At 45.2% G+C, this 23,313-nt stretch overlaps 1 protein-coding gene across 2 annotated transcripts in view; it reads left to right on the plus strand.

The window, feature by feature from the left end:
• Positions 1-1,489: 1,489 nt before the first annotated feature.
• The window catches only part of HNRNPUL1 (heterogeneous nuclear ribonucleoprotein U like 1), a 329,125-nt gene continuing 307,301 nt past the window's right edge, over positions 1,490-23,313 (plus strand). For both annotated transcript variants that reach the window (XM_033955122.1, XM_033955123.1), the window contains exon 1: positions 1,490-2,092. In XM_033955122.1, coding sequence (XP_033811013.1) covers positions 1,897-2,092 — 196 coding nt within the window. In that variant the 5' untranslated portion in view covers positions 1,490-1,896. The remainder of the gene's footprint in view (positions 2,093-23,313) is intronic.

Raw genomic sequence — 23,313 nt, forward strand, 5'->3', positions numbered from 1 at the left:
GCCGAGCTCTATCTTTATGGAGATGATGCTGTATACAAACTTAAGGTTTAGTTTAATACTTGGATGCTAAACCAGCTTGGACAGGTTTAGTGTCCATCATTAAATGCACGGTGAGTTTTGAGAATCTGGCCCTTAAGGGAAGATTCTCAAAACTTAACGGTAAAATCTGACAGGCTGCTACCAAGGTCGCTATTCTAACAGTTTAAAAATGGCAAGTCATTCTGAAATGAAGTTCGCGGATGTTCACATAGCCTCACTAAATTTCCTTGAGATGAGTTGCTGGTGATAGCAATCAGTACATGCATGGATACACCTGCATATTAAAACAACAACAAAAAAATCAAAGACTAGCAGGAGAGATGCCCACTACCTTCCTCCGCTGTCGCACAACCTCCTGACACCCACACCTGGCAGTGGGAGAGATGCCCACTCCCTCCTGTGGCATCGCACAATCCCCCAACACTACAACCCCCCCCTCCCCAGCTTAAGCACCTGGGCCAATCAGAGCCTTAGGCCCCTACATGGCACATCCAGGTCCGCCATTTTGTAATAGGTGGGCCTACCAGCCCTTCGTAAATAAGGTAGGTAGGGTAGGGGGTGGTCGTCAGGGGCATGGGGGAGTTGGATGATGGCGGGAGTGGGCATCCCTCCCGCTGCTGGGGGGTGTAGCAGTATTGGGGGATTGTGCAATGCAACGGGGGAAGTAGTTGGAGAGTAGTGTCAGGGATTGTGCAGTGTAGTGGACATCTCTCCTGCTGCCAGGGGTGGGTGACAAGAGGTTTTGTGTCAGTAGCAGGAGTGGGCATTTCTTCTGCTGCGGGGGGGGGGGGGGGAGGGGTCATGGGTTTGTGCAACACAGCAAGAGGGAGTGGGCATCCCTTCCGCTGCCAGGGGTGGGTGTCTGGAGGTTATGCGAGTGCAGTGGGAAAGAGCGGCCGCAAACGTGGCACAACGAGATTAGGGAATCACTTCACAATGATAGAGAATCGCTCGGAGTGCTCATTTTAATATTTATGACATCATCGTACCTACATTTGCGAGGCAGAATTGGAGACTGCTAGGAAATTAGGAAAAGACCACGGTAAACCGTTCTGTTAATGCACGCTTGAACCGGTTTAGTGGTCACGTTTAAGTTTTGAGAATCTTCCCCTTAGTCTAGAAGACTCTATAGGTTGACTTCTCACCCCGTTATAACCATAGATTCAAACACCCCTCACCGGAACAAAGATAAAACTATCTAAAATCATTTCCTTCTTTCGCGCCTGACAATGAGATGCTCTTGTCTGATTAATGATCCACAACGGAAGCCCAAGAAACAAAACAACCCACCAAATTAAAACCCCTCTAAAATCTGTCAGTTCTCTTTACCCCAACCTCACCTGGCTACGTAAATTACCCCTCCTAACAACAAGCGAAGCAAAAAATAAAAAAATATATTTTTTTTCTGAGACAAGGCGGACCTCGCCACTATTGGTTGGCTCTCGCCGCCCTCCCGCTCCGCGCTCCTGGCCAATCCGAAACGCTTTTCTAGAAACCGAAGCACCCTCGCGCGCGCTCAGTCGTCAACGACTACGACGTCTGAGCAGCCGCCATTTTTCCCGTTTTCCCTTCTCTGCACGTCTGTGGTGGAGGTTTCGGGCGTCGTTTCTCAGAGCAACGTTGGGAAATAAGCCTAGCGAGTTCTCTCCTCCGATGTCACGTTGAAAGATCGCTTTTACTAAGAGGAGGTCGGGCGCAGGGTGGGGAGGAGGGGGCCGGCGCCGATTATTAGGAGAGCCCTCAGGCTGTGAGGCCTGCTCCCTCTTTTTTTTATTTTCTGGATTTGTTTTAAACGTTATAGAGTCGATTTTTGGAGCGGAGCGTTAACATTTTATTTGATTTGAATTCGCGGCTGCTATGGACGTGAGGCGGCTGCGAGTGAACGAGCTGAAAGAGGAACTACAACAGCGCGGCCTGGACACGCGGGGATTGAAGGCAGAACTGGCTGAACGACTGCAGGCGGCACTGGAGAATGAGGGTCCTGAGGACCAAAGCCCATATTACGGTGGTGGTGGATCCCGGCCCTTCCAACAACGCCAGTCGGATGAACACTGTAAGGAATAAACTTATTTTTCTTCGCCCTTAGTTACGTCCTTGGCTTTATAGTTCCGTGCAGTAAGTGATGCTCAAAGCGGGACTACAATTCCCAGGAGGCTGTGCAGGGAATGGTTTTTGGGCGACCCATAAGACTTTGTGTGTGAAAATGATGCCTGTAAAAGAGAAAATATTATTCCTATTTTGCCATGGTAGCAAGCATGTACAGGTCCCTCCATATTCATAGGGGTTAGGGAGCGCAGCCCCCCTTCATGAATATCAAAAATTTGTGAATAACTTTTTCCTTTCATATTTGCAGGGTTTGGGGTACAATCCTCACGAATACTATTTGATTTAAAATAAGCAAGTCCCTGAAAGAGAGGCAATATTAGATATGGTGAAGCTAAATTTTGTAAAAAAAAAAATATATATATGCTAAAATGCGCAGTATGTGTTGTTCTTTAGAATGCTGCTCTCTTCATCTCCAGACAAAGCAACCTTACCAAAAAAAAGTTCTCAACCCAACCATTAAAATTGGGGCAGTCTCTATTGAGGGCTGTACACTTAGTCCAGTGAGTTTCCACTTTTTTGACAGAATGAAAAAAGTGGAAACTTGCTCAGTTGTATAGTAAGGGGGGGGGGGGGAAGTCTGCCCCAAGCACCATCTTGGTGGGGATACTGGCACCCAACCTCCACCACCACCCCCCTCGGTACCTCTAGCTCTTTGCTGGCACAAGCAGTAACTCCAACCTGCTGCTTGTTCGGCACTCCCTTTGATGTCACTTCTGGGTCCCGCTATTCGTGCCGGGAAAGTGTGAAGGGAAGTGGGCACATGCTCAGCAGCAGAGGTTGGGAAGGGCGCCACTGCCCCGGGTACCTCTCACCATCGCTATGCTACTGAACTTGGACTAAGTATGGCTCTCAATGGAGAGTGCCCCAACTTTGTTGGACAGGCTAAGAACACTGACATTATTTCCCCTGGTGGAAAAGGAAGTACCGGTACTTGGGACTCTTCTCCGCTGCTTAGCATTACTTTGCATTCACAAGGAGCCAGAGTTGCCTTGACCAACAAGAAGAACCACCCATAATTCTAAAAAAGAGAGACTGAAACCAGATAGATCCAAAATCCGCCCAACAGTGAGCCTAACTGGAACTCGGGGGGGGGACGGGACGGGACTCATTTTTAGACTGGTTGTTTTATTTATTTATTTTCACTTCTATTGCCGTTTTCTGGAAGATGGAGCCTGGTTCCCAAAACTGGGTGATCATCAGTGAGTACATGAAGACTGCCAAGCTAGTGGAGAAAGCTTCATCTAAGGCTAGACAAATCATAGGTTGTATACGTAGGAGTTTCGTCAGCCGTAAGCCCGAAGTCATTATGCCATTGTATCGATCTATGGTGAGACCCCATCTGGAATACTGTGTACAATTCTGGAGGCCGCATTACCGCAAAGATGTGCTGAGACTTGAGTCAGTCCAGCGAATGGCCACCCGGATGGTCTCGGGACTCAAGGATCTCCCGTATGAGGAATGGCTGAAAAAATTGCAGCTATATTCACTTGAGGAACGCAGAGAGAGGGGAGACATGATCGAGACGTTCAAATATCTCACGGGCCGTATTGAGGTGGAAGAGGATATCTTCTTTTTCAAAGGCCCCACGGCAACAAGAGGGCATCCGTGGAAAATCAGGGGCGGTAAACTACATGGTGACACCAGGAAATACTTCTTCACCGAAAGGGTGGTTGATCACTGGAATAATCTTCCGCTAAAGGTAATTGAGGCCAGCAGCGTGCCTGATTTTAAGACAAAATGGGATCGTCACGTGGGATCACTTCACAGAGAAAGGTAGGGGAGGGTTATTGGGGTGGGCAGACTTGATGGGCTGTGGCCCTTATCTGCTGTATGTTTCTAAACCTAAACCCAAGAAGCATTCATTTTACAGAAAGGCTGTTGACAGCAGATGAAAAACTTAAGCACACTGCTTATAAAGAACAGGCTGGGGAAACTTTAAACCTACCCTGCCCTAGGAGCGGAGCCTATAAAAAGCAAGTCTGCTGGATCTGCACTATTTCCTATTTGTACAGCATCTTGTAGCTCTTGAAATATACAGCTCCATTATTCTTGTAACTTCTCCTGGAAATGACCAGAATTCTCTCTGTAATTATCCTGGAAATGTCCAGTTGTCTCTTTTGTAATCCGCCCAGAACTGCAAGGTTGAGGCGGAATAGAAATCAGTAATGTAATGTAATGTAAAGTCTGAGACTGGTTGGAGGGAGAGCTTACTGATTGTGCTGAGTGCTGACAGCATTAGAGATAGGGCTCAGCCCAGGAGAAAGCTAGGCTCCGATTAGGATTGGCTGTGGGCAGAGGGAGGGCGGGCAAGAGCTGTCATTGGTGGGATACTCATCACATGATCTACAGCACTAATTGCTGATTTGCTGAATGCTGATCCATGATGCAGCCCAAATTACAGCACAAAAATCTAAAACCAGCCCAAATACATAACCTGCAGCTACTGAAAATTTCCTGCAACAAGTGTTTCAGAGCAACTCGATTGGGCGAGAAAACTGCAGACCTGGTATCTGTGTAGCTGCAATAAAACTCAAATCACACACTTTTCTTTTTTTCTCTCAGGAGGCAGAGTCAGTTCTGTCCTGGGCCTGACCATGCTTTGTTGTTCCTTGGAAAATTCCCAACAAAGTGGCCTGGGGTAGTTTTTTCCCTCTGGTATAGCTGTAGAGAAACTCAGTCACACACTTCTCCAACGCTGGCCTTTGCCCGACAACACTGCAGCAAAATAGTCATACGCTTCTCTGGCGCTGGCCTTTGTCAGACTATGCTGAAGCAAAACTCAGTCATACACTTGTCCGGCACTGGACTTTTTGTCTTGGCACCTCAGGATGATATCACTTGGAGGGCGGGGTCAGCTTTGTCTGGATGAGATGAAACCGCATGAGTGAGGCTGCTTTGTTTGGAGACGATGAGAGTGACATTCAATGTGTACTCCAGTGTTTCTCAACCTTTTCAAGCCAAGTACCCCCTAAGCCTAACAAATACTAACCAAGTATCCCCGCCCAAACTCCGCCCCTGACTCCACCCCCATAATAATACTAATTGTAATGCAATTTCTTCCATCCATTTTTCATACACACACAATATAATCTTATTAATACATAATGTTAACCACAAAATTAAAAAATACAAAGCACACTACGCAGAGAAAATGTTATCATTTATATTCGGGGTTTTAAAAAAAATGTCAAGTCAGATGACTTTAAAATATGCACTGTCACCTTAATAAGTATAGAAAAATAGACATAGTGCAAAATATAGACAGCAGATATAAATTTTCAAAACTGACAAATTTTGATCACTGAATTGAAAATAAAATAATTTTTCCTACCTTTGTTTAGTGATTTCATGAGTCTCTGGTTGCACTTCCTTCTTCTGACTGTAAATCCAATATTTATTTATTTATCTATTCCTTCTTTCCTTATTATGCTTCCTCTCCTCCAGACCTCATTCTCTTCCCCAACCAACATCTCTCTCCCTCCATGAGTCCAAGTTTCCAAGTTTATTGTAAATTTAATTGAACGCTTATCAAATACTAAGCGTTTTACAATAGTAAAATAAGGGGAAGAACAAATTAAAAACATCAATGATAAATTTTAACTAGATGAACATAAAATAAACGAAGAGGGGGGAGAACTACAATAAATACAGGAAAGAGAACGAATAAAGGAGAACAACAAAAGGACTGAGTGGGTCAATAAGAAAATAATAATGTCAGTTCTGATGGAGAGAAGGTATGGGCCAGCCAAGCAGCGATTGGTATCCCAGAACCTTCTCTGGGGGAAGGCTTGTGGATTGGCGGTGTGTAATCGCTGCACGCGCCTGGCCCTTCCTTGCCTGGAGTTGCGGTGGGAGATGAATGGAGCTGTTGGGGTGGGGGGGGGGCGGGGGCGGCGGATGTAGCATATCAGTGGCAAAGGCTATGTCCAGGCTCTACCCAATGACGCTGGAGTTCCAACAACTGTTTAATCAGCTGGAAGTGGATTCTGCAGTGCCTCAGGTCACCAAACAAGGCTCTCCTGAGTGAGGGATGAGTTGTGTTAAAGGATGCTCAAGATCGCAAGGTGGACATGGCTCTAAAGAGACAATATGAAGTGCTGCCTTTGGAAATTAAAGCAACAGTGGCAGCATTCTTTGCAGCACAGGTCGGTCACACCAGATTGAGACGAAGCCCCTCTGAGAAGGAGGAGATCTGCCCCCAGCTGGTGCTGGAAGAGGTGAATTACATGGCGGACACCCTATTTGGTGATATCAGGGTCATGAGTAAGTTGTTGGTGTGTTTATCAGGGGTGCCCCAAAGGTCATTCACACTCGACCAGTAGATTGCAACGGCAACGTGAGTTGATCGCAGAGCCCATCCCGGGCTTAGCGATAGATTTGCGTTGCCTTTGCGTTCTGTTCTCCCTGCTTCCTCGATGCCAAGCCAGGCACGTACCAAGTGGTGGGACCACAGCCTTCCCCCCCCAACATCAATTCTGACATCTGAGACGAAGTTACGGGCCAGTCAATCACTGCCTGGCTGGCCCGGAACTTCCTCTCCGATGTCAGAATTGACGTTAGGGGGGAAGGCTTGTGGGCCCGGCGCTTGTACGTACCTGGCTTGGCATTGGGGAAGCAGGGAGACATTGGTGGCCATGCCTTGGGGGGGAGCAGGGAGAGAGAAAGAAAGAAAGAAGGGGGGCAGCGAGAAGAGAGAGAAAGAAAGGGGGGGGCAGGGAGAGATGTTGGTTTGGGAATGGAATGAGGTCTGGAGGAGAGGAAGCATGCAGGAGGCAGAAATAAATATTGGATTTATAGTCAGAAGAAGGAAGTACAACCAGAGACTCATGAAATCACCAGATAGCAAAGGTAGGAAAAATGATTTTATTTTAAATTTAGTGATCAAAATCTGTCTGAATTTATATCTGCTGTCTATATTTTGCACTATGGCCCCCTTTTTACTAAACTGTGATAGCGTTTTTTAGCACAGGGAGCCTATGAGCGTCAGGAGCAGCACGGGGCATTCAGCGCAGCTCCCTGTACTAAAAACCACTAGCACGGTTTAGTAAAAGGGGAGGGTGTATATTTGTCTGTTTTTGTATAGTTGTTACTGAGGTAACATTGCATATTTTAGTCATCTGCCTTGACCTCTTAGAAACCCCCCAAATATAATTGATAATTAACATTTTCTCTGCGTACAGTGTGCTTTGTGTGGGTTGTTTTTTTTTATTGTTGGTAGATCATTTTGACTTGCTCATTTTAAAAGTAGCTCGCAAGCCAAAAAATGTGGGCACCCCTGGCGTATATGGTCTCTCCCTGAAGAATGATCTGGATCAGACTGAGTGGGCGATTCTGCCTCGAGTAGAGGTCTGCACGGGAACGGGAATCGCGGGAATCCCCCCTAACCCATGGGACTCCCACGGGGACCCCCCCTCTAGCCAACGGGACTCCCATGGGGATGGAAGGCTTTGGAAGCAGGGTTCGTCCATATAATATAATGGACACGTCAGCCTTAGTAAAAGAGGGGGTTTATAAGTTAATTACCTGAACAGAAAACAAAAAAAAGGGATCCACCAAAGAGATTCTACAAGGAAAACAGCAGCGCAAACACAAAAGAAACTGTGGAATTGATGATTCTGTCAGAAGTAATTGCTGCTTTTTATGGGGACGGGCGGGGATGGAGGTAATTCCTTCCGGGGATGGATGGGGACGGAGAGGTTCCTGGTGGGGATGGGTGGGATTTCTATCCCCGTGCAACTCTCTACTCCAGAGCCACTTCAATCAGACTGCCCTTCAAAGGGCAAATGCTCTTCTGTAAAGAACTAGATGACCCAATAGCCAGCGTGCTGGATTGCTGCCCTAGGTCTCTGCCAAAGAGTAGACACTGCCACCCCTCTGGAGGGAGCAGAGGCATTTTTCATTCTTCTTGCCATTCCTCGACTCGGAGATCTTTCTAGTGAACCAGTCAACAATTTTGACTATCCGGACTCCAGCAAACCTCATGGTCTCGCAACTTTCAAAGAATCCTAATGACGCCAGGTTTGCTGTTGCGCCTTCGTACATTGGTGGGGAGGCTGTTGACATTTTGGAAAGCATGGGAACAGATTTCATCAGACTGCTGGGAGTTAGATGTCTTCCAAGAGGGTCACAGGTTTGAGTTTTATCATCCTCCAGCAGGTTTGTTTCAAGATGTATCAGCCAGCCGTCTGGATAAAGGGGCCAGGATTTGAGCAACAGTATATAGAGCAGGGGTGTCGAACTCAATTACATTAGGGGCCGAAATCTAAAACATAGACTAAGTCACGGGCCGAAATTTTTATTAAGATACTTAGGGGTCCTTTTATTAAGATACGCTAACCGATTTAGCGTACCTTAATAAAAGGACCCCTTAGTCTTGGTAGAAGTATAGGGTTACCACCTCTCTAACCCCATATCGCTCTGTGATGTAAGCAAAATAAATTAAAAAAGACTTTTCCTCTCTCTTTTAGGTCCTAGTTTACTCTTGCTGTCTAACACCAACTGAATTGAATGGCTGTCAGAATGGCTATACTGTAGTTTGGGTTTCTGGTGCTAAAGGAAAGCCATTGCTTTTTAAGAGGATATCTTATTTCTTGGCTTGAATAGAAGATGTCAAAGATGGTCCCATAAGCACATTGGTTTGTGTCAGCTAGGAGCACAGATGAAACTATCTTGACTTCTTTGTATATTTAAGTTATTCATGCCAGGATAGCTTGTTTTCACTAAGAGCTCTGGGTGCAATGTGAAGCAGCAGTGCTAGACAAACACCAGGGGGGAAAATGCAGGGTTCGGGATTGAGCCCTCTTCAAGAAACTGACAAGACAAAACCCTCGGCACCAAGCCGAATCTCGCCTCTCCCCGGGACTGACAGCTCAGTAAGTTTCTCTCGTTTCAACCCCCTCCTTTATTGTGTGTGCGTTTCTTTAAGCTCAGACTGAGCCAGCGTGAGATGATCGTGGCACTGGGGGAGAGAGTGCAAAGGCTCTAGAGTCAGCCTCCGCAGCATGTTCCCTCTGCCGCACTTTTAAAAGTATTTCCCTGTAACTTCCAGTCTCCTCTAGACTTTGTAATTTTTGACAGAGTGAAAAATCGATCCACTTGTACCTGTTCTACTCCTCTCAGGATTTTGTAGACTTCAGTCATATCTCCCCTCAGCCATCTCTTTTCCAAGCTGAAGAGCTCTAACCTGCACCTCCATTTTATCTGCAGCCTCAGGTGACCTTCCCCCTGTTTTGGAGAGACAGGGGCAGGTTTCTGCTGGGTCCTCTGCTTTGGCAGTGAGACCCATTGGGCCATCAGGAGGGTTTTCCCCTAATTTTGTTTTAGCCATAAGCACTTTGTAGCTGTCCTTGATATTTGTGCCTTGCATGAGCTTGATGTTCTGATGTATAGTACAAACACAGACAGAATGAGTGCCTGATCCATCAACAGTTATACACTACTTTGGTCTAAGGTCACAAAATTTTGAGAAGTCAATTTCAGCTCCATATTTGTCACAGTTTGCCACATTTCTTTTAAATTGCTCAACAGCAAGTTCTTTTGTTTTTGTACTTCGACTCCATTGGTAGACTGGTTCATATGCCTCACTGCTATCAGCAGGTGGAGACTGAGCACAGACTTGTATATCAGGCTAGAATCTGCCCAGCAACTCAGTCTTCCTCAGTCTCCGTTAAAGCAGGTGGTAAGACTAATTCGGCTCCCCTCTTAGTACTGTTGGAATTTTGTTTTGGACTCCTGGGTTCCACTTTTGTGCTGGATTGAGCTTGGACGGACCTGTTTGGGGATCCGTCCGACCTCTGGGGTGTTAAGCTTGGCGGGTCTCATGCTGGGTCGCCCCCCACCTTCCTCCACCACTCCACATTTTTATAGAGGTGCCTCAGCCGGTGACCTGGCCCGCTGGTTGGTCAGCCCTCCAGCTTTGAGAGCCGTGGAGTCTGTTCTGAGTTAGTGAAAAAAAAAAAGTCCTGAGGTGTGCTGGTCTAAAGAGCTCAATTCCCTTTAAAAATGCCATTTATACTGATTTCTTTTCTCATCTAACTGGCACTTTTATTATAGCTAGGGTGTTTTTCAGCACAATGAGCACTTTTAAGGGGGAACATAAGAATTTCCGCTGCTGGGTCAGACCAGTGGTCCATCGTGCCCAGCAGTCCCTAGGTCGAAGACCAGCGCCCTAACCAAGACCAGCCCTACCTGTGTACGTTCCAGTTCTGCAGGAATTTGTCTAACTTTGTCTTGAATCCATGGGCGGTGTTTTCCCCTACGACAGCCTCTGGAAGAGCGTTCCAGTTTTCCACCACTCTTTGGGTGAAAAAGAACTTTCTTACATTTGCACAGAATCTATCCCCTTTTAACTTTAGAGAGTGCCCTTTTGCTCATCGTTCCAATTTCCAGGTCGTTTATAAATATGTCGAAGAGCAGAGGCCCAAGCGAACCCTGCGGCACTCTACTGGTGACGCTTTTCCAGTCTGAGTATTGTCCATTTACCCCCACTCTTTGTTTTCTATCTGCCAACCAGTTTTTGATCCACGTGTGTATTTCACCCTCAATCCCATGGCTCGCAATTTTTTGAAGTAGTCGTTCATGTGGGACCTTGTCAGACGCCTTCTGAAAATCCAGATATACAATGTCGACCGGGTGACCTTTTATGTGCCTGTTAACTCCCTCGAAAAAGTGCAGCAAGTTTGTCAAGCAAGATCTTCCTATGCTGAAGCTGTGCTTGCTGGTTCTCATCAGATTGTGTCTGTCAAGGTGGTCAACAATGCGATACTTTATCAGCGCCTCTACCATCTTTCCCGGTCCAGAGGTCAGACTCATCGGCCTATAGTTTCCTGGATCTCTCCTCAAACTTTTTTTGAAGATCAACGTACTATTTGCCACTTTCCAGTCTTCCGGAATCCTTCCTGATTTGATCAACAGATTGGCTATTAGTTGAAGCAGTTCAGCTATAGCCCCTTTCAGTTCCTTGATTACCCTCAGATGGATGCCATCCGGTGCCAGGGATTTGTCGCTTTTAAGCCTGTCAATCTGCCTGCATACCTCTTCTAGACTGACCGTCAACCCAGTCAGTTTCCCGTCTTCGTTTCCTAGGAATAGCCTGTCAGTCTCCGGTATGTTGCGTATATCTTCTTCTGTAAATACAGATGCAAAAATCGTGTTAAGTTTGTTGGCTATGGCTTTGTCCTCCTTTAGCACTCCCTTTATTCCATGGTCATCCAACGGCCCCACCGCTTCCTTCACAGGTCATTTCCCCTTAATATATCGAAAGAACGGCTTAAAGTTTTTCACCTCCTTGGCAATTTTTTCCTCGTAGTCCCTTTTGGCCCTTCTTACCGCCTTATGGCACTTGCCTTGATGTGGCTTGTGCTTTTTCCAGTTTTCGTCCATTTTTGACCTTTTCCATACTTTAAAAGAAATCTTCTTGTCTCTGATCGCTTCTTTCACCACTACAGTGAGCCACTCTGGTTCCTTTTCCCTCTTGGATCCCTTTTTGATATGCAGTATATATAGATTTTGCGCCTCAGTGACTGTGTTCTTGAAAAGGGACCATGCATTTGCTCCAGCGTTTTTACGGTTCATAGACAACCCCGCGAAAGACAAAGGCGTGCACCGACAACTGAGCGCAAGACGGAGGCGCGCGCCGAAGAAAATTACAGTTTTTAGGGGATCCGACGGGGTTTTTTGTTGGGGAGCCCCCCCCCCCCCCAGTTTACTTAATAGAGATCGCGCCGGCGTTATGGGGGGTTGTAACCATCCACATTTTACTGTAAACTTAACTTTTTCCCTAAAAACAGGGAAAAAGTGAAGTTTTCAGTAAAATATGGGGGGTTACAACCCCCCCAACGCCCCCACAACGCGGCGCGATTTCTATTAAGTAAAGTGGGGGGTTCCCCCCACGCCCCCCCCCCCCCGTCGGGAGCCCTAAAAACATTAATTTTCTGCGGCGCACACCCCCGCGCTGCGCTCAATTGTCTGGGCGCGCCTTTGTCCTGACACCGTTTTTACAGCACCTATCCTTTTCTTAATCATCTTCCCCACCATGAGTCTCATCCCTTCGTAATTCCCTTTTCGGAAGTTCAGCGCTGTGGCCGTCGTTCTGGATCATTGTTTCACCCCCGTGTCCAGGTTGAAGCAGATCATATTATGATCACTGCTTCCCAAGCGTCCCTTCTACATCTTGCGTCGGTCCTCATAGTCCATTTAGAAGTAAAGTCCAGAATTGCATTTCCTCTTGTGTTTTCCTTGACAAGTTGTTCCAGACGCGAGGTACTCGTGGCCGACCTGTGCAGGCTGGAGCAGTAGGGGAGTCTCATCGGCAGCAGTTGCCTGCGGCCAGGGCATCCCACCACATGTACCTTGCGAAGGATTTCCTTACTGCCGGAGCAGCTAGGGATTCCCTTTTCGTGTCGGTCGGTTCCTCGCCTTAGTCCCAGGCTTTTCAGACATGCCAAGCCGCAGGAGCTCCGATTTTGGCGGTTTCAGGTCCAATTTTGTTGGGAACCTCCTCCATTTCTGTTACCTCAGGTGACCTCCCCCCTGTTCTGGAAATAGAGGGGCAAGGTAAGGCAAATTGGGGGGGGCATTGTTGGGAGACAGCAGTCTTGAGAGAGACTTGGGTGTGATGGTGGATGAATCACTGAAGCCATCTGCACAGTGCGCAGCAGCCTCGAAAAAAGCCAACAAGATGCTGGGCATCATAAAGAGGGACATAACAACCAGGACACGGGAAGTCATCATGCCATTGTATCGAGCGATGGTGCGTCCACATCTGGAATACTGCGTTCAATATTGGTCGCCGTACCTCAAGAAGGACATGGCAGTACTTGAGAGAGTCCAAAGGAGAGCAACAAAACTGGTAAGAGGGCTGGAACATTGCCCATACGCTGAGAGGTTGGATAGGCTGGGGCTCTTCTCTCTGGAAAAAAGGAGGCTCAGGGGAGATATGATAGAGACCTTCAAAATCATGAGGGGCATAGAGAGGGTGGATAGGGACAGATTCTTCAGGCTGAAGGGGACAACAGGTACGAGGGGGCATTCGGAGAAACTGAAGGGAGATAGGTTCAAAACAAATGCAAGGAAGTTTTTTTTCACGCAAAGGGTCGTGGACACTTGGAATACGCTACCGGAGGAAGTGATCAGGCAGAGTACGGTACAGGGATTCAAACAGGGATTGGACGAATTCCTGAGGGATAAAGGGATCGTGGGATACTGAGGGAGGAGCTGGGATGTAACACAAGTATAGAAAGCTAACCAGGTAATAAGTATAGAAACCCAACCAGGTCGTGCATGCGCAAGACCAGAGGGTTAGGACTTCGATGGGAAGATAGGACTTCAATGAGAAACCAAGGTGGCAAGGGAGCCCCTTCTGGTGATTCAGACAGGTCGTGACCTGTTTGGGCCGCCACGGGAGCGGACTGCCGGGCAGGATGGACCTATGGTCTGACCCGGCGGAGGCACTGCTTATGTTCTTAGGGCAGCTCCACTGCTATTGGGTCAAAAAATACTGAAGGGGTAACAAAATCAACAAGTACAATGTTACTGTTGAGTGACTAAATAAAGTTAGTTGTATGCAAAAAAGTCACTGCATGAAAAATGTTCATAAATAATAATTTTCAAAGATGTTTCCACAAGTATCAATTCTTAACTAATAGAACTCTGCTCAGAGACATGAAGGCAGTATGTTCCGCCTCACCAACCAATCATTGCAGTGTTCATTTTTTTTCTCCAGTAAGATATTCTCCTTAACTGTTATGTGCTAGCTACAATAGCTATGCTTACTGCTTATGCAAGTATAGAGTTGAAAAGCAAATCATTCAAACTTAGCTTTAAAGCAGTAGCAGGTTCCGAAGTGCCACGTTTCGGTCCTTCATCAGGGAACCAACAAACAATTACAGTTAAACTGGAGGTGAAAGCTCATGTGAAGTACAGTTAGCTAATATCATCTCAGCGTGGTTTCACCTCCAGTTTAACTGTAATTGTTTGTTGGTTCCCTGACGAAGGACCAAAACGTGGCACGTTCTATGTTACCACTGTGGCTAAAATCCATACTACAGTTTTGTGAAAGGGGGAGGGGTTAGTTTGTGATGACATATTCCATACTAGGCAAAGGTGTTTTCTGTGTTCTGTGTGTTCGAAAGACATGGTTTTCTGTTAGGATTGACGGTGTAGGATTGATCTGTGCTGGTCTGGCTTGTTTAGTTTTACAATGGGTGTATTAATGTACTGCTCACTGCAATATGTAAGATGCTGCCTTTTCCTAGGTACCCATGTGTGACATGTGGCTTGTTACTAAAAATCATGTTTTTCGTACAGATGGGTGGGGGATGCCAAAAAATGATGGGCCCCGGGTGTTACATATGCTAGGTACGCAACTGTATGTAAAGATACCAGAAAGCTGGCGAAGCAAAAACTTTAAGTAAATTGTTATTCTTCTAAGTTTTGAGTATTTAACCCTCCCACAATCTCACGGGCACTCGTTTCAAGTTTATTGAGATTTTGATTTAAACGCAATATCAAATATTTTCAATGTGTACAACAAAAATAAATTTGGGGAAATAAATAAAACCATTTGAACAATAAACATACAAACATATCCATAGATGATTAAAAATACATAAGGAGTACAAGGATAAACTACATTTGTTTAAAAAAGCGTCCTCCGCAACTACTCATAAGTTTGTGGAGTATGTAACTTGTCGCTCATGCATATTTTTTTTTTTTGCACACACCTCATCAATCCTTAAAGGGAACATTGGTCATGAGCTGCGTCCAAAAACAAGAAATAAGAGGACAAGTCCAAAACATATGGCCAAGATTGGCCTGCAGAAGGGGGCATTTGGCACAGCAATCTCCTGCACAAATACGCATCTTATATGCTCTGTTCGGTGCACAAAAAGCTCTTGGCAAAAATTTGTAGTTCCTCTCTTTCTCTATAGCTTGAGAAATGTATTTATTGCCTAGGCAAACGCCTTTCTTAATCATATCTGCAGGTATAGTGACATTCAAGTCCAGAGTCCATTTCCGGGCTAAGTCCGCATAATCTATGTCGTCCGATAGCTCCTGTAGAAACTTATGATGAAATTTCAATGGTATAGGGACTTGTGCCGTGAGACAAACCATTTCTTTCAACTTTTCTTGAACTTCCTCCTGTAGCACAGTGGGGGGTCAACTCAGTCAAATAATGGTGCAACTGCCTATAGGCATACCAGTCAGTGGCCGGCAAACGATAAGTCTCTCGAAGTTCTTCAAATTTAATTGAAATTGAGTCATCTTATGCAACCTCACGAATGGACACTCAATTCCTCACCTCTTCATTACATTTTTTCTCAGTGGGGAACTCCTCAGATAGATCTCTTTGCATATCCCCACAATCACAAACTGCCTCAGTTCTGCTCCAGGATATACTTTCATCTCCTCGAGGCAGATTCTTTTCTATTGGAATGGACAAATTTCTTCCTGTATGCATTCCCTCCATTCCCTCTTATTCTTAACTCTTGTCAAGCTGAAGAACGATCAACTACTATGATTCTGATAGCTCCTCGGTGGCCGAGACAACCTTGGTACTCCCTTCTACTTCAACTCAGCAGCAGGGAGCCAATGCTTCTACCAGTTTTTCCTTCTCTGCTTAACACAGAGTCAGAAGTCTCTACTTCATCCCAACCTGCAGTCTCTACACCTGACAGCTTGGTACCTCTCAACATGACTCCTTCAGTTTTCTCAATCTGTACGAGACATTTTAGAGGCTTCTAGAAAGCCTGCCACTAGACAATGCTATCACCAAAAATGGACTAGATTTTTCTATGTGGTGCATCTCTCATGACAAGGAGCCTCAACATTCCTCCTTATCTTCTGTTCTGGATTATCTTTTGCACTTATCTACCTCTGGCCTCAAGTCTACATCTATCAGAGTCCATCAATTGCTACTTTCCATCAGCCTATTGAAGGGAAACCCCTCTGCTCATCTGGTGGTTTCATAATTTATGAAAGGACTTTTCAATGTCAAACCTCCTCTCAAACTGCCTCCAGTGGTTTGGGATCTCTGTTCTTGCTCAGTTAATGAAGCTTCCATTTGAACCAATGTCTACGGCTCATCTGAAATATCTCACTTGGAAAGTGGTGTTTCCCATTGCCCTCACATCTGCTCGAAGAGTCAGTGAGCTGCAAGCTTTAGTTGCTGATCCACCTTTCACAGTTTTCCATCATGACAATAATAATAATAATTTTATTTTGTATACCGCCATACCCAGGAAGTTCTAGGCGGTTCACAACAATTAATTGAAATACAAACAGTGCAAATCATTGAATTCAACAAGTTATATGCATATAATATAAGAAAAATACATACATGCCATAAAAGGAGGGTACAACAATCTTAAAAGAATAATATATTATATAAAATATATTAAGAACTCAGCCTGTTAAATAATTAAATTTTAATCTGCTTTCTAAAATCAAGATAAGAAGTGGCATCAAGCACAATTTGGGCGAGCCATGAATTTAGTTTAGCTGCCTCGAAAGAAAAGGTTCTTTTAAAGAACCTTTTATAATGACATAACTTTAATGAGGGAAAAACAAACAGATGTATTCTACAAGAGCTCTTATTGTTATAACTCACAGTGAAGTGAGGGTTAAGATAACTCTGTAATGTACCAAATACTGTTTTGTAGCAGATGCATGAAAACTTAAACAGAACTCTGGATTTCAATGGCAACCAATGTAACTTTTGATAGAAAGGGGTAGCATGGTCCCATTTCTTCAAGTCAAAAATGAGACGGATGGCCGTATTCTGTACCATCCTCAATTTCCTTGTAATTTTCTTAAAGGCACCCAGATATATGATGTTGCAATAATCAATAATACTCAGAATGGAAGATTGTACTAACAAACAGAGGCATCGTCAAAGTACTTTTTTATGGTTAGAAGTTTCCAAAGCACCGAGATACTCTTAAATATTAAGTCAGAATGTTTCTCCAGTGTAAGATGTTTATCTAAAGTAACTCCTAGTATCTTTTTTTTTATTATTATTTATTTATAGAATTTTACAGTATTACCAAGCATATACATCTTGTACAGTAAAGTGAGATCAAAAAACATACTGAACTAAATTTCCAAAATTAAGATATACCACAATCATAATTCAGTTGAAAATAAAAATAGATAAATAAAGTAATAATGATCTAGCTGATCACACACTAGTCCTCCATGTATTGGATCCAAGATTTAAAGAGTAGGACAAATATAAATCAAATTAATTAAAAGAAAATCCATGTCTTACTACAGTGCGGGGAGCTAACCTTCCATGGGTGCTGTTATTCCTTTTTCAAGACGTTTCACTGAGAGAAAACTAATCAGTTGAGACGGTTCTGTAAAAATATACTTCAATGATAAATATCTAACCACACATTTACATGGATATCTCAGAAAGAAAATACCCCCTATTTGGGTCACTCCAGGTTTTAGAAGTAGAAATTCTTTCCTTCTTTTTTGAGTCTCTCTGGAGACATCGGGGAAAATCTGAATATGATGTCCCAGGAAGTCTTTGAACCTATTTTTAAAGAAAAGTTTTAATATCCAATCCTTGTCTGGAGCCAAAGCAACAGACAACAAGAGAGTGGCTGGAACAGCCAATTCTCTATCCGATTGTTCCAGTATTGCAGAAATGTCCAATGATCTCTCCCGGGGTTCCTCAATTTTTCCTTCTTTTTTGGATTGGGGCTTGGCAGGAAGGTAATACACTCTTGTAAGAGGAGGTAAGGAGGTTTCAGGGATTTCCAATATTTCCATAAAATACCTTTTCACCATTTCTCTAGGAGAAGTTGACAAGATCTTTGGAAAATTTATAAATCTCAAATTATTAATTCGACCATTATTCTCCTGAGCTTCCAACTTCCTCCTGAGTATTATATTATCTTTAACCAACAAATCTTGATTTTGTTTCAAAAACATTAGCTCCTTACTTGTATTTTGTGACTCTATTTTTAGTTGAAAAATATCCTGCTTTAAGACATTTATTTCTTCTTTTTGTTCTTTTAATTCTTTGTCCAAACTTTTTATTTGAGGATTTAAAGAATTCCCCAAATTCACTACCAAGTCCCATAATGCATCAAGTGTGACTTTAGGGGGTTTTGTAGGTGAAAAAAGTTGTAATGTTGTAGTATCTAAATGTTCTGAAATTAGCTTTACCTCAGTGGCGTCTTCTATTCCCCCAGCCTCTGTTGTCCCGGTCGCAAGTCCTTGCAGAGAGAGCATGTCACTCTGCGTCGTTGTATTCGGCAAGCCCTCTATGCTAGCCTCTGGGAACGAAGAAGAAGCTACCTCCTCGGGTGCATTCTGGTCCCGTGGAGAGCTAGCGGCTTGCGGCGTCGGTTGAAGGGGTGGCGTCCTGACGTCGGGGCTGAGAGTGACATCGAGCCCAGGGGATCTCACCACCGCACTACTCTCCGGCGGCGTCCCCAGCAAGCTGGCACCCGACTCTTCTTGCTCCCGTTGTAGGCGTCGGAGAAAATCATCATCCTAGTATCTTTAAGGTCTTCCGTACTCATCCTAAATTCCCTAAAGTGGTTTCAGAATTTCATCTCAACCAATCTATTGTACTTCCAGTGTTTTTTCCAAGACCTCATTCTCATCCTGGAGAATCAGCTCTTCATACTCTGGACTGTAAACATGCTTTGGCCTTCTGCTTAGAACGCACCAAACCACACAGATCTGCTCCTCCACTTTTTGTCTCCTTTGATCCAAACAAGTTGGGACATCCAATTTCTAAGCATACCATTTCCAACTGGATGGCTGCTTGTATCTCTTTCTGTTATGCCCAGGCTGGACTGCATCTACAGAGTCGAGTCACAGCCCACAAAGTCAGAGCCATGGCGGCTTCAATAACTTTCCTCAGATCCACTCCTGTTGAGGAAATTTGCAAAGCTGCCACTTAGTCCTCGGTTCATACTTTCACTTCTCATTATTGTCTGGATGTTTTACAAGATGGCCATTTTGGCCAAAGAGTATTACAAAATTTATTCTTCTAAGTTGCCAACACTCCCACAATCCCATTCTGGTTAGCTTGGAGGTCACCCATATGTGAGAATAGGCTGCCTGCTTGTCCTGGAATAAAGCACAGTTACTTACCATAACATTTGTTATCCCAGGACAAGCAGGCAGTATAATCTCAACAGGTGGGTGACATCACCGACGGAGCCCCGCGGTGGACATCCTAGCAAGCAGACTTGCTTGAAGATCTTTATAAGAGCTTGCTAGTGCCTTCACGCCTGAGTCAGGGCGCGCATCTCCTGTGAGGTACCTCAGTTCAACGTTTTCTGCGGAGCCGAGAAGTAATGTAATGTAATTTTATTTCTTATATACTGCTAATCCGTTAGGTTCTAAGCGGTTTACAGAAAATATACATTAAGGATACAATAAATAAGATAAGTAAAGATAGGTACTTAGAAATTCCCTTACTGTCCCGAAGGCTCACAATCTAACTAAAGTACCTGAGGAACAATTAATGAATAAAAAAAACATAATATATAAAGACAGAGAAAGAGATTGAGACAGCATAAGAAAAATCCAACAAGTAATTCAATAAATAAATGAATAAGGATTGGGAAGAAAAGTAAATAATAAAATAAAAATGAAAAAAATAATGAACAATATATAAAATAAATATATATAAAATAAATATATATAAAATAAAATAAAGTCCAATCAAACAATATGATCTGATGAAGATGATCATAAAGAATATATGCCAGTCTAGACAGATGGAATCAGAGTCAGAGAAATACCAAATTGCAGGATAGTCAAATTGGATCTGATTATGGGCAATGTCAAATACAGGCTTGACATTTTGAAACGGAGGAAAGGCGATGCTAAATGCAGGCGAGATTGTAAGGATCAGGTGACCACAGGAACAGCCGGACAGCCACCGCTAACAACTCGATGTAATCGCTGCCTTAAACGACCAACTGCCATCATCTTCCGATCCAATGGCCGCCACCCAGGATCCCGGGGACCTCCAACGAACAACTTGACTCTCCAAGCAGGACAACTGCTCCACCACACTGCTGCACATGCTGGGGATCCCTCCGATGTCGCTCTTTCCTCAACAGTACCGCCTCTAGGCCCACTCCGATGCGCCTTCTTCCTCCCCGACAGCACGTCCCCAAATGCAGTGAAACGGACGCACGCTGCTGTCGGCACGCTGACACAAGGAGCCAAAACCAGATGCTCCTCGTCCTCCATGAAGGAACCAGGACCCAATCCAAAATCTCTCAACCGCTGCCAAGGAACCAGTCGAGCAGCAGGTGAGAGGCTCCCTCAGCTGATGGACCGGAGCAACTGTCAAACTGGAGAATCGGTTTAAAATGAGCTTAAAAACAATATAAACAAGAATAAAAGTCCCAAATAAAAGTAATAAAGACAAAAGCAATACCAGTAAAAAAAGAAATTCAAAAATAAGGCAAAATAGAACTAAAAACAAAAGTAGGATGAGGGAGACAGCACAGTTGATGACCTAACTGGCCGCCATTTTGTTGGAATTTTGTCCTCTTCACTTCAGCTCTGCAGCTACTTAGTTGCCTTCTCGCACCGCGGCTTTGTTGTTTTTCTCAATCGCTGTACCCGCGTGTCTTTTTCTCCTTTTTTTAAGTTTTTTATTTTTTCATTTTGGACGGCGGCTTGTCGGCCTAGGCCTGGCCGCTGAACCTCGTTCTTTCGTCAGTTCTTTCTTTTTTCTATGTCCCGGCCTCTTACCGGTTTCAAAAAGTGTAGCCAGTGCGGCAAGGTACTTTCATTCACCGACCCTCATCGTTGGTGCATCACTTGCCTGGGTCCTGAACATTGCCCCAACACTTGTTCGCGCTGTGTTACCCTTCAACCTCGAGCCCTTTGCAGACGTCGTGCTAAAATTCTTCAACTATTTGGCACAATGGAACAGTCTAATGAAAGGGTCTTGGCTTCGGGGTTGGCCTCAACTTCCAAGACCTCGACCCCGACACCCGTGACTGCCTCGACCAAGGCCTCGACACCTTAGGTCTCGAAGGCCTCGCCTGCAGTTCCTGCGAAGTCTTCATCTGTGGGTAAGTCTCCTGTTTCTCCTTCAGGTACCCTTCCTAAGAAGCCTCCAGAGTCTCAGGCATCCCAGGCCATGCCTATGGTCCTGTCAGCCTCTTCGAGACCTCCAGCTAAGCGTTCCTCCAAACATAGGGAATACTCATCCTCGAGGTCGCCCTCTTTGGAGTGCACTGCTGCATCTTCGAGCCATTCTGACCACTCAGATTTCCTCGGTCATAGCTCAGCTCCACCCGGCCTCGACCCTGCTTCCTATGAGCCAACCTGAGCATCAGCTTGAGCCTCCTGTTGAAGCACCTCGAGGCAAGCCTCGGAAGTCTTGTCGCTTATCATCCAGTGACTCTTCGCCTCCTCCTGGGACACAGTCTCCTGAACCTCAATCGAGGCATCGCTCGAGGCATTCAAGGCATCTTGCTTCCAAGTGCAGTCGGGAGTCTTTTTTCAAGCAGAAGACCTCTCCTCCGGATACTGAGTCTTCTATGCCTCGTTTATCAAAGGCTGTCGAGACTTCTTCAAAATCTAAACATAGGTCTTGCAAAGCTTTTACACCGGCTGCTTCGTCTCGAAGTCCATCGAGGTCGAAGACTCCTCCATCAAGACCACCTCCGAGGGAGCCTTCTCCCCCTGTCTCGACCCACTCTATGCCTCACACCCCGGGGACTTCATCATCGAGACTTCTTAAGCGCAAGCATTCTCTGACTCCTCTTGTCACAGGTAGTGGAGCTTCTTCAGTCACTCTGCGGTTGGATTCTGAGCCGCCTCCTCAATATTCCAGAGAGGCTTCTCCTTCATATTCGGTGGCTCCTAAGTCTCGCTCTCCTTCTCCTGCAGGTCCTTCTACCTCGAAGTCTGCCTCATTTGCGAGATTTGTCTTTGACATGGGGAAAGCTCTTCAGCTAGATCTCCACTCTGATTCCAAGTACACTCCTGAATACTTGGCCCACATGGAGTTACCTCATCCACCCAAGGAGACCTTGCGGCTTCCTATGACTCCAATGTTAAAGCAAACTTTCTTCAGGAATATGGAAACTCCTTATTCCATTACCGCCATTCCATCTAAGCTGGAATCCAGGTATCGCACCATACCTTTTAAGGATTTCAGAAATCTCAATTGTTTCACCAGTCCTTGGTTGTGGAATCTTCATTAATGAAAGCTCAACCATCTAAGCTCTACGCTGCGGTCCCTCCAGGCAGGGAGGGCTGTAACATGGACAAGTTTGGCCATAGGCTGTATCAGAATTCCATGATGGCTAACAGAATTCTCAATTACAATTACACTTTCACTGCTTATTTTAATCACTTCCTCAAAATCATGCCTAAGTTTTATCCGGCTCTTGAGGAACAGTGTCTGCCAGAATTCAAACAGATTATTCGAACTCTGTCTCAACTTCGACTCTTCATGCTGCAAGCCACATACGATGCCTTTGAGCTCTCTTCCAGAGTTTCGGCTTTTGCAGTAGCCATGCGTCGCCTCGCTTGGCTCCGCATTGTTGATATGGATCCCAATTTGCAGGACCGTCTAGCAAACTTGCCTTGCCAGGGAAATGAAATTTTTGCCATTGAAGCTGCTACAAAGCGCCTCTCTGAACATGAGCGCTCTTTTGCTTCCTTGATTCGGCTGCAGCCTAAGACTCCTCCTGCTCGGCCATACGAGCAGCCACCATGTCGTTATCCTCAAAAAATGACACCAGCTTTCTCCAGGCCTCCGCCTAGATGACCGCCACCGCAACAATGACAGCAGAAAGCTCAGACTCCTGCTGCGGCTAAACCAGCTCAGTCTTTTTGACATTCCCAGTCTGAGCATACCAACCTTCCTCCATCAGACTTCTCTTCTACCCATAGGAGGTCGTCTTCACCATTTTTATTACCAGTGGGAGATGATCACCTCATCTCTGGGTTCTCACCATCCTTCAGGAGGGATACTCGCTTCACTTTCTTGAGGTGCCTCCAGATCGCCCTCCAAGAGAGTGTCCTTCAAATTCGTCGCATCTTCCCCTTCTTCTTCAGGAAGCTCAGGCTCTTCTTCGCCTTTGAGCTGTTGAGGAGGTTCCCTCGAACCAACGGGAAACGGGCTTTTACTCCCGTTATTTTCTAGTCCCAAAGAAGACGGGG

This window comes from Geotrypetes seraphini, chromosome 8, assembly GCF_902459505.1.
Source record: "Geotrypetes seraphini chromosome 8, aGeoSer1.1, whole genome shotgun sequence".
NCBI lineage: Eukaryota > Metazoa > Chordata > Amphibia > Gymnophiona > Dermophiidae > Geotrypetes > Geotrypetes seraphini.